Source organism: Barbus barbus, assembly GCF_936440315.1.
Source record: "Barbus barbus genome assembly, chromosome: 6".
Classification (NCBI taxonomy): Eukaryota; Metazoa; Chordata; class Actinopteri; order Cypriniformes; family Cyprinidae; genus Barbus; species Barbus barbus.
The window spans coordinates 982,986-995,198 of NC_136734.1; the positions used below are offsets into that span (position 1 = coordinate 982,986).

The 12,213-nt window shown below is 33.4% G+C and overlaps 1 protein-coding gene across 1 annotated transcript in view; it reads left to right on the forward strand.

The window, feature by feature from the left end:
* LOC306870622 (argininosuccinate synthase) overlaps positions 1-6,096 on the forward strand; it is a 32,947-nt gene extending 26,851 nt beyond the window's left edge. Inside the window, exons 13-15 of the mRNA XM_079418007.1 lie at positions 1,663-1,819; positions 5,822-5,887; positions 5,966-6,096. Of these exons, the coding sequence (XP_079274133.1) occupies positions 1,663-1,819; positions 5,822-5,887; positions 5,966-6,011 (269 nt within the window). The 3' untranslated portion in view covers positions 6,012-6,096. The remainder of the gene's footprint in view (positions 1-1,662; positions 1,820-5,821; positions 5,888-5,965) is intronic.
* Positions 6,097-12,213: the final 6,117 nt, after the last annotated feature.

The window sequence follows — 12,213 nt, forward strand, 5'->3', positions numbered from 1 at the left end:
TGTCTGTCCTTCCATCTGTCCCTCTGTCCGTCCGTCTGTCTGTCTGTTCGTCTGTCTGTCCTTCCATCTGTCTGTCCCTCTGTCCGTCCTTCTGTCTGTCTGTTCGTCCGTCTGTCTGTCCTTCCATCTGTCTGTCCCTCTGTCCGTCCTTCTGTCCGTCCGTCCGTCCGTCTGTCTGTCTGTTCGTCCGTCTGTCTGTCCTTCCATCTGTCCCTCTGTCCGTCTGTCTGTCTGTCTGTTCGTCTGTCTGTCCTTCCATCTGTCTGTCCCTCTGTCCGTCTGTCTGTCCCTCTGTCCGTCCTTCTGTCTGTCCGTCCGTCTGTCCATCCTTCTATCTGTCCGTCCGTCTGTCTGTCTGTCCGTCTGTCTGTCTGTCTGTCTGTCCCTCTGTCCGTCCTTCTGTCTGTCCGTCCGTCTGTCCATCCTTCTATCTGTCCGTCCGTCTGTCTGTCTGTCCGTCTGTCTGTCCCTCTGTCCGTCCTTCTGTCTGTCCGTCCGTCTGTCCATCCTTCTATCTGTCTGTCCGTCTGTCTATCTGTCCGTCCGTCTGTCTGTCTGTCCGTCTGTCTGTCTGTCTGTCTGTCTGTCCCTCTGTCCGTCCGTCCCTCTGTCTGTCCGTCTGTCTGTCTGTTCATCCATCTGTCCCTCTGTCTGTCTGTCTCTCTCTCTGTCTCTGTCTGTCTGTGGTGTCTCAGGTGTGTTCATCTGTCTGTTGTGAGCAGCAGCAGGTCTCTACTCCTCCCCTCCCATAATAGGATTTGGCCCATTAGCAGCTGATTACGGAGCCCCTGTAATTAAAGCGTTATGTGAGCACGGGGCCCCGTCCCTCAGAGGAGTGAGCAGCGGGATGCTCGCCTCAGATTAAACTCATTAGAGTCTGAACCACAGAGAGACGGACTGCTGCTGCTTAACACACCTGTGCGCCGGAATACATCAGACCACAAACAACACAAACAGTGATCGAATCACCTCTAAACACCGCTGAAGTAGAAACCAGACAGTTTCACATTGAGGTCTGCTTGTGTTTGAAGACATTCATTCACCAGGATTCCTCAGTTCACTCTAATTCTTCATGAATTGATCAAAATAACGTGCTTTTGAACCTGGAATTCATTTTACTGTTTTACTGACCAGTCAAAACAATAATTAATCAATTTATTGTTTACTGTAAATAAAGGGGAAACACTACAATGATTTATTTTTAGAAGTAACTACATTTCAAAAGAAAATGAGTATAATTACAACAGTGCGACTCAAGCAGGAATCATCAAATTTCCAAGGGAGATGCAAGATTAATTAAAAGGATTTAAAATAAGACCAAAAAAAGAAAAGCTAAAAACCTCTAAAAAGCAAGATGTAAATATATTTCTTTAATATTTATATTGATATTTTAATATTCATTATTTCTATTAATGTCATATTTATATTTCTTTTATATTTAAAAAGAGCAATTTCTAGACCTGAAAAGTCATGGAAATTTCTATAATGAATTGAATTTCTTTCTAGTTATGTTAAGCTTTAAAATATATTTTCAGGTAGACAATTTGATTATTGTCTTGGGCAGTGGAGTTTCAGCAGCGTCGGTTTACAAGGAGACCTCTGATATTTGACGTTTGCTGGATCAGGGTTAATGAAGTGCTGTGGTTCTCTTCTCTCTCTCAGGGTTCTGGTACAGTCCGGAGTGTGAGTTCGTCCGTCACTGCATTGATAAATCTCAGGAGAACGTGGAGGGTCGCGTGCAGCTGTCTGTCTTTAAGGGTCAGGTGTACATCCTCGGCCGAGAGTCGCCCAAATCCCTGTACAACGAGGAGCTGGTCAGGTAAAAACACCACCCGTCATTCATTTAGACTCATGTGAACACATCAGTAACGCTTCTTCAACATCTGCGCTCAGTCTGCTCAACACTTAAACATGCATTTGGGAACACAGCACTCGCTAGGTTTACTACTATTTGCACATTTGCATAATTTCATAATTTTACAGCATTTCACCGGTATTCCCCCAATATAAAAGCTCAAGGATTTGAAATGTTTAAATTTGAAGAATTTAAGACTACAACCTGTAGTGTACACTAAAATAATAATTATTATTATTGTTTGTATTGTTATTATTATTATTATTATTATTGAGTATTAACTTTTTATTTTATTGTGCCAATGTCATTTACAACAGTAATATATTTCTATTGAGGTTTATACTTAGAGTTAAATAATAATGTTTATTAATATTATTATATAAAATATAATATATTATGTAAATATTATTAAATATAAAATATAATAGTAATAATTATTTTATTATTATATGAAAATATGATATTATGTAAACATTATATATTAAAAAACTATAATATAACATTATTGTTATATTAAATATTATATTTTAGAATAATATAATATTAAATAGCAATTATTATTATTGGTATTATTGTTTTGTTGTATAATATGTTGTATAAAATAATTAATAAAATGACCAGATAAAAAAATAAATATTTTTGTAAAATAGTATATTGTATAAACTTTTAATAAGATTAGTGCTATCAAATTATTAATCGTGTTTAATCGCATTCAAAATAGTTTTTGTTTACATAATATATGTGTGTGTGCTGTGTATATTAATTATGTGTATATATAAATACAAACACATACATGCATGTTTTTTGAAAATATTTACATGTATATACATTTATATATTTATATTCTTATATTTTATATTATATATAAGTATATTTAATATAAACAACATTTTTCTTAAATATATTCTTAAAAATATGATCAATTAATTCAAATTAACTGAGTTCTGAAAACATGTATGTATGTGTGAATGTAACGTGGACTCAGACTATCATTTGTTTGCATCCACTTTAAAGTCCAGCAACAAAGTCAAAATAAAACATTTAAAAAAGCTTTTTTTTTTTTTTTTTATTATTTACCTGCATGCCATGTGACCAGGAACATGCAAATGTCTCATTGAATTACTGAAATACAAAGCTTAATCTCAGGGGTCTTGAAGTTAATCTTTAGTTGTAGGTGAAACAGCATCAGGACAAACTCGTCCTGTTTTCTGAGGTGTGTGTTTGCAGAGGGTTCAGTCTGAAGTGTGTGTGTGATGATCAGGAACAGTGAGATCATTGAGGTCTGACCCCTGTGTGTCCTGAGGGCAGCTCCATCTGTCTAATGGCTGCGTTCGGAGGAAGTTGCGTGTTTTATGCCGGTTAAGCGTGGAGGTGCGCGGTTGAAAGGTCATCCTGTGCTTTCGCTCGAGGCGACGCTGAAGCACAGAACGTCCCGTGAAACAAACTCTTTTAGCATCAGATCTTCTCTTGACTTACTCTGCATTAGAGGTCCTGAGGTTTTCTCTCAGAATAAAAGTTTGATTTTTAAAAAAAATGAAAACGAAGACTTAAAGCCTTAAATATTAGTACTGTCATTTTATTGTTGTAATGTAAAAATAAAATAATGATTGCAATATTATTTTGCTTAAATACAAATTTTTTTCATTTTAAAGTGAGAAGTTGTAGTATTATATTTTATTTTTTATTTTGTAATACAGTAATATGCTGTAGTTGATTAAAAAATTAATTAGTCACATTTTTCTGTAATTAATCACAGCAATATTAAATATGTGTATATAGTAATGTTATTATATTAAATTATATAGTAATATGTCGTACCTTGTAATATAGTAATATTACTACATTAAAAAAAATTGTAAAAAAGATTAATATATATACTATAAAGTTTTTATTTAGTATTTTTATTTTGTACATATTGTTGTAATGTAAAACAAAATAATGATTACAATATTATTTTGCTTAAATAATTATTTTTTTCATTTTACAGTGAAACATTATATGCATTATATATATATTATATTTCATTTTTTATTTTGTAATATAGTAATATTAGTGCTGTCAATCGATTAAAAAATTTAATAATTACACATTACACATTTTTCTGTAATTAATCACATAGTAATGTAATATATGTATATAATAATGCTATTATATTACATTTTGTAGTAGGGATGCATGATATGAAAAATTTTAACCGATACCGATAACCGATAATTAAGTCCTTCTCATGGCCGATACCGATACGTTCATATTTTTATATTATAATTTTCATATAATCTGCAGTTTGTGCACCCAGGAGAATACAAAATCTAAGATTCACTGATTAAACTGATATTTTAGTTGCTCTGGCCTAACTATAGCAAACATCAGTCCTGACTCTTCAAATGTTTTTTATTTTTTGTGTAAGGCACCACAATACTTTGTAACATAAATGGTTTAACAGAATTATGACAGAACTATGGTTTATCTGCCATGAACAACTCATTAACAACAAATTTATATTCAAATATTTCATGCATAAAGAAATGCATCTATTCAATGTTTTTAGTGCACGAGGATGAGAAAGTTATATAGTCTTTAAGCAGTGTTGGGAGTAAGCGTTACAAAAGTAATGCATTACAGTAACGTATTACTTTTTGCTGTAACGCAGTAGTGTAAGGCATTACTAATCAATTTTCAGTAATATTTTACTCGGTACATGTTCAGTAACGCTTGCATTACAACACACTTTTAGCCCCCAATTATTATTATTATTATTTTAAATTTAATTTAAAGTCGGGCTCCTACTTTTTTATGTCCCTAGGGCCAGGCTTCGGGCCTGTTTTAGGCTTCTCCTTATCTTTATAATTTAGATATCCATCAATTATTGATGAAAAAAAATTGCCGCGCTGGTGGAAACGACATGAGTCCGTGCCGCGACTGTCAAGAGCGACTCGACGGTGTTTAGTGTCCCGCAGCAGCAGCGAGCCGTCAGCACAGATATCGTGCATCCCTATTTTATAGTAATATTTGTTATATTACTATATTAAAAATTATAGTAACAGTAATATTTCTTTTGTTTTTATTTAGTATTTTTATATTTTTAGTTCGTAATAATACTAACTATATAATGTGTGTGTGTGTGTGTGTGTGTATATATATATATATATATATATATATAAAATTATATGTAATATCTCTTTATGCATATAATTTTTATATATTTACAGACCTTTTTATATTTTTATAAAATATAAAAAGCAGAAAAGAAATTATACCCCTATTTTTTTTTCTTTTCACGTGTGCTGTACAATAAATACCTAAAACCACAATGTTTATATTAAAAAAAAATTTTTTTTTAATTAATTTTATTCATCAAGGATGCATTAAATCGATCAAAAGTGACATTAAAGACATTTCTAATGTGACAAAAGATTTTTATTACAAATAAATGCTGTTCTTTTGAATTTTCTATTCATCTGTGAATCCTGAAAAATAAAATGTATCACAGTTTCCACAAAAATATTGTGCAGCACAACTGTTTTCAACATTGATAATAATCAGAAATGTTTGTTGAGCAGTAAATCAGTATATTATAATGATTTCTGAAGATCATGTGACACTGAAGACTGCAGTAATGATGCTGAAAATACAGCTGCAGATCACAGAAATAAATTACAGTTTAACACATATTCACATAGAAAACAGCTGTTTTACATTTTAAAAATATTTCACAATTTTACTCTATTTTTGATCAAATAAATGCAGCCTTGGTGAGCAGAAGAGACTTCTTTCCAAAACAACATTAAACAAATCCTACTTCATGTACACTACTTTTTTATTTGTGTATGCTTTGCATCTCTAATTTTCCCTGTAAGTTTTCTCTCAATTTGTTTTAGTTGTTCTATAATGAACATGTCTATTGGAGATTTTGGATGCTCAGTAATTATTTCTGCGTGCTGTATTGATCTGGTTTTCTCTTTACAGTATGGATGTGCAGGGCGACTACGACCCCTGCGATGCCTCTGGATTCATCAGGATCAATGCGGTCAGGTCAGTCAAACGAGTCTGAATGAACGTGAACGTCTGTATGTGATCGAGGTGCTTCATCGATGATCTGCTGTGTTTCAGGCTGCGGGAACACAACCGTCTACAGGGAGCCGCTCAGAAGAAGTGATTCATCTCATTCAATCAGCTGTTACTGTACATGTAGCTATCACGTTACAGCCTGTTACTGATTAAAATCCACAAAACACACCAAATCAGTTTGTCAGGCATGTGATTTATGCACATTTATGCATTTTACACCTGTTAATTTGCACTTATGTGCTTACGTTTATGCAGTTTACATGTATGCATTTATACTTATGAATTCTATACTTATGCATTTTACAATTATGCTTTTGAATTTCTGCATTTACACATGGTTTACTTTTATGCATTTACATTTAAGCGTTTTACAGTACATTTATGCGTTTACGCTTATGAATTTTACACTTATGCATTAACATTTATGCAGCTTACAGTATACATTTATACTTATGAATTTTACATTTATGCATTTTATAGTACATTTATGCTTTTCACAATTAAGCATATTAATGTATAATGTGGCAGTCCTTTAATTCTAATTTCTGATTGACTGAGCTGCATTTGAAGCAGCAGGTGCTTCAGACGTCCTTCAGTCCATCAGTCTGGTGTTTACTGCGCTTTAAATCATCAGTTTCTCATTGCAGATCTTCCTCTCAGCCCAAGCTTTTAAAGCAAAGAGAAAGAACAAATAACCATCATGATGTGACATCCGTGATGTTTTCAGTCCTCGGCAAAGCCATTTACTCTCCATCAACAAATACTTCTGCACTTCTTCCTCTTAAGGTGCCAAACTGTGGCTTTCTGCTCCCTTTCCATTTCCATCGTGCTCGTTGAATGTTGTTCTTTGGTGGGGACAGAACCTGGTTCCCCCCCGCTGCTGGTAATAGACGGCAGGGATGCGTTCAGTCTTTCAGCCGGACCAGACTCCCCTGCTTCAGCTGCTCAATTACACCGCAGGCATCTCCATCCGCTCCTCCAATTACACCACCGGCCCCCTTTATTTACAAGCACGTGCATACATATAGACAAATTGTCTGGAGATCACTCGGGCCTGCTGCAATTTGGACGTTTCTTCTGCCGAGATGAAGCCACTGTTGAATTAGTCGCTGAGGCAGAAGGAGGCCGCGTCACAAAAACACACTCGCATACTTGGTCAAAATGTCATTTAGTTATGGAAACCCATTTCTGCCACTGAATTTAAAAAACTGCAGTTATGACTTTATATCTCGCAATCATGACTTTTTCTTGCAATTATGACTTTAAAGCTCGCAATTATGACTTTATATCTTGCAATTATGAATTTTTCACAGTTATGACTTTATCTCGTAATTATGACTTTTTTGCAATTCCAAATATATCTCACAATCATGACTTTTTTGCAATTATGACTTTTTCTCAATTGTTTTTTTCTCACAATTATGATTATATCTCACAATTATCACTTTTTTCGTGCAATTATGACTTTTTTCTCACAATTATGACTTTTTTGTAATTATGAATATATCTCACAATCATGATTTTGTTTGTGCAACTATGACTTTTTTCTCACAATTCTTTCACAATTATGACTTTTTTCATGCAATTATGACTTTTTTTCTCACAATTATGAATTTTTTCACAAATATGACTCTATGGCCCCGTTTTCACATAGGACTAGGCCTTGGTTAAATTAAGATATTTAAGCAACTTTTACAAAAATGCCTTGGAAGAAAACATTAAGGTGTGCATCTTGACACAGAACAATGACACTGGCCTATTTTAAGATCTGCCAGAGCAAGATATTTTCAATTGAGACAGCTCAAACATGCATTTTAGTCTGGGACTATCTTAAGCCTTGTCTGTGAAACCTGGGGTTAATCTCACAATTAACTTTTTTCTCACAATTATGACTTTTTTCGCAGTTATGATTATATCTTACAATTATTACTTTTTTGTCCAATATGACTTTCTCACAATTATGATTTTTTTTTCACAATTATGACTTTTTTGTCACAATTATGACTTTTTTGTCACAATTATGACTTTGTATCTTGCAATTATGACTTTTTTCGCAATTATACTCACAATCATGAATTATTTGCAATTATGATTTTTTTGCAATTGTGATTATATCTCACAATTTAGATTTTTTTTACAATTATGATTTTTTCCACAATTATGACTTTATATCTTGCAATTATGACTTTTTTCTCGCAATTATGACTTTTTTCTCACAATTATGACTTTATATCTAGCAATTCTGGCTTTTTTTCTTGTTTTGTTGTTTTGGTTCCACCGGAGGAAGCGTTATTATGGATTATGGACTTGTATTTTAGTTAAAAACATCTTAATTGGGACAACTTAACTGGATTTGTTTCAGCTTTTGTCTTCTCCAGATGTTAACTGATGGACTGGAGTGGTGTGGATTATTGTGATGTTTTTATCAGCTGTTTGGACTCTCATTCTGACGGCACCCATTCACTGCAGAGCATCCATTGCTGAGACAGCGTTAGCATGTCAGTCTGCTGTGGTGTTTGTTTCAGCTCATGTGTTTGCCACAGACAGGAAGTGGAGTCAGCAGCTTCCTGTGTCTCACGCTCTCAGATCTTCTACCTGTCAGTCGAGGTATGAAAGCATGGCGAGCCGTCCAGGTGAATTAATGATCCGTGACCTTCCCTCAATTATGTCTCATTACGCCGCAGCCCCGAGGGATTCTGGGACACAATGGGAAGACATGAGAATTAAGAGTCGTCTCTGAAAGCCAATCCTGCTGTCCGTCACTCAATGTCACACAAAGAGCTGCTCTGTTCAGACAAAACCCTTCATTTCGCTTCATTTCTGATTATTGTCTGTGTTCAGGGCATGGATTTACCAGAGTAAACCATAAAACACAAGTGTACGCATAAAATCGCAATAAATCAACATGTAAATAGACACTGAAGTTACACTAAAGTAAAGCATTAACAGTAACTAAAATTAAAACTATTAATAAAACTATTTAAAAAGTAATAAATACAAGTAAAAAATTTTAAATAAAAAAAATTGAAAATAATGTGTATAATTTTAATAATAGTGTAAGTGCTACAATTGTAGTAAAAGCTACTTTAAAAACATGTTTGTTTAACTGAAATTAAAATATATATCTAATAAATATTATATATTAAATTAACAATCTTATTTTATTTCAGTTAGTTGGCAACATTTCTAATTTTCATTTAGTTTAAGTTGAAGTACTAAAATTCCTAAAACTGAAATATAAATTAACAAAAACTAAATGTATATAAATATTTAAATATATTTGTATTTATATATATATATATATATATATATATATATATATATATTAAATGATAATAATAATAATAATAAAGACAAAAATGCTCCAAAATAAAAAATAAATTAAAATGGAAAATATAAAAAAATAACTAAAAATATTAATAAGTACAATAATATTAATCAGTGTTATTTTAATATCTTGAAAAATAATATTATAGTTTTCATTAATGATTTCAATTAAATTATATTCTCCATTATTATCTTTTTAAAGTTTTAGTAATTTTGTTATTTTTGTCATTTTATTTATTTATTTTTTTAAATACGTCTAGTTTTTGCTCGTTTTCATTTCACTTTTAGTTTTAGTTATTTTAGTACATCAAGTTAAACTAAATGAAAATGATCAAGTGTTTATTTTGTCAAGTAACAAAAATATTTTTAGTTTTAGTTAATTATAATCACCCTGATATTAATGACAACCCCCCCCCACACATTTCATTGTAACGAAAATGTTTTCTTATGGTTTTAGTTAACTATAATCACCCTGATATTATGATATTAATGAGACTAAAGAAAGCAGTGATTTATGCTGTAATTTGCTTTCATTCTACCATATTTTGCTCCTCTTTTTGCATTCACACGTATTCCAGTGTTCACATTTACGCTTTACTCGAGTCTGAACTAAAACTTTGCAATCCTCAGAAATGTGGAGATCTGCTGTCATGATGTCAATCAGGTGAACCTGAGAAGACTCACCTGCGTCTCGCTGATCTTTGTTCTGCACAATGACCGCAGGCCTTTATTAACATCAATTATAGTAACCCAAGACTCACACGGGCCCCTGTGGCTCCGCAGAGGCCCCTCATCTCACTTGTTGCCATTAAGGGTCTGCGGACAATTATGTCAAATGTTAAATGGTGAAATGACATGGAGATCCAGGAGAACGCACAGAGCCAAAGCCCGTTTGAAGTTGTTGTTTTGCACAGTGTGTATCTGAGGAAGTACTGCAGGCTGAGATTTGTTAAGGATGATGACAGGAATCTGGAGGTTAAGACACTCTGGAGGTTTGATCTCAGGCTAATGGCTCTGGATGGATATGAGCTCATAATCTCACAGCTATATCTGCTCTCCTCATGGATTTATTATGCTCTGGTACGATCATTAGACTGGTTTAAAAGGCTGTTTAAGGCATAAAGTCAGACTAATGTGGCACTTTTTGAGTTTACAGTTTACTGGTGTAAAGCATCCCTCCTCACTGTTGTTATTATTTATTTACTTGATTTATTTACAGCCCGAATTCCGGAAATGTTGGGACGGTTTTTTTTTTTATATGAATAAAATGAACACTAAAAGACTTTCAAATCACATGAGCCAAAGTTGTATTCACAATAGAACATAGAGAACACAAATGTTTAAACGGAGAAAGTATACACTTTTATCCAATAAATGAGCTCATTTCAAATTTGAGTCCATGCTACAGGTCTCAAAAAAGTTGGCACGGGGGCAAAAGCAAGTCATTTTGAAAAGAATCAGTTGGGAGAACATCTAGCAACTAATTAAGTTAATTGACATCAGGTCTGTAACATGATTAGCTATAAAAGGGATGTCTTAGAGAGGCAGAGTCTCTCAGAAGTAAAGATGGGCAGAGGCTCTCCAATCTGTGAAAGAGTGCATAAAAAGATTGTGTAATTCTTTAAAAACAATGTTTCTCAATGTCAAATTGCAAAGGCTTTGCAAATCTCATAATCTACAGTGCATAACATCATCAAAAGATTCAGAGAAACTGGAGAAATCTCTGTGCGTAAGGGACAAGGCCGAAGACCTTTGTTAGATGCCCGTGGTCTTCGGGCCCTCAGACGACACAGCATCGCTCATCGACATGATTCTGTCATCAACATTACTAAATGGGCCCAGGAATACTTCCAGAAACCACTGTCGGTAAACACAATCCGCTGTGCCATCTGCAGATGCCAGTTATGAATGCTAAAAGGTATATAAAGGTTTTAGAGCAACACATGCTCCAATGTATAAAATTGTAAACATATGCATAAAATTGTCAAATTTCTCAGTTTAAACATTTATGTTATCTATATTATATTGTGAATACAATATTGGCTCATGTGAATTTGAAATTATTTTAGTTTTCATTTTATTCAAATTTAAAAAACATCCCAACATTTCCGGAATTGTGGTTGCATACACTTGAACCTCCTAGAAAATTAAATTGCATGAATCATTATCATGGGTATTTCATATGTTGCTCCTGAAGCATAAAAATGACTCATATTTGTCATCATGTGGATCACTTTGTGCCCGTCTTCTTGCCAAAAACACTTTTATCTGGAAAAAAAAAAACCAAATCGTAGTTGTGTTATTTATGCATTAATGCAATTACATCATGGTAAACACTTTGTAACAAATAAATAAATGATAGATGCCACTCTCTATAAAAACAACAACTAATTAAAACCAGACAAATGAAATAATAGCCAGAAAAAATATTTTAAATAGAACAGCTTATTGAACGTTTAGAGAAAATATATTTAAAAACTAATTTGCATAAGTACATCATATTTGTATCATATTCATCAGGCTTTTATGGCTCATATAGTCAGAGTGAGAATATGGAGGGAAAAAAAGCTCAATTCTATTCAGAGATTCAAACAGAGCAAAAATATTAATGATATGCTGATGTTTATATGATGAAATACTGACATAAAATGATCTAAATATCAATGGTCACTCTATATCCCCAATAAAATGTCTTAGTAAGATAAGATTGAAATGATCCAAACATATAATGCAATGCAATTAAATAAACGCTCCTCAGAAGATGTAAGATGAAGATCATTCCTCCGCTGAGGAACAGTGAAAGTAAAGCTTCTGGAAACAAACGCTCCTCAAATGATCCTGATGATCAGATTTGAGACACTGATTTTTCTAGAAAATGATTGATGGAGAATCAAGTAAAGCTGAGCTGCTTCAGTCCAGAAAGAGTTCATCTGGAGATATGACTGCAGTTATTCTGACGTTTT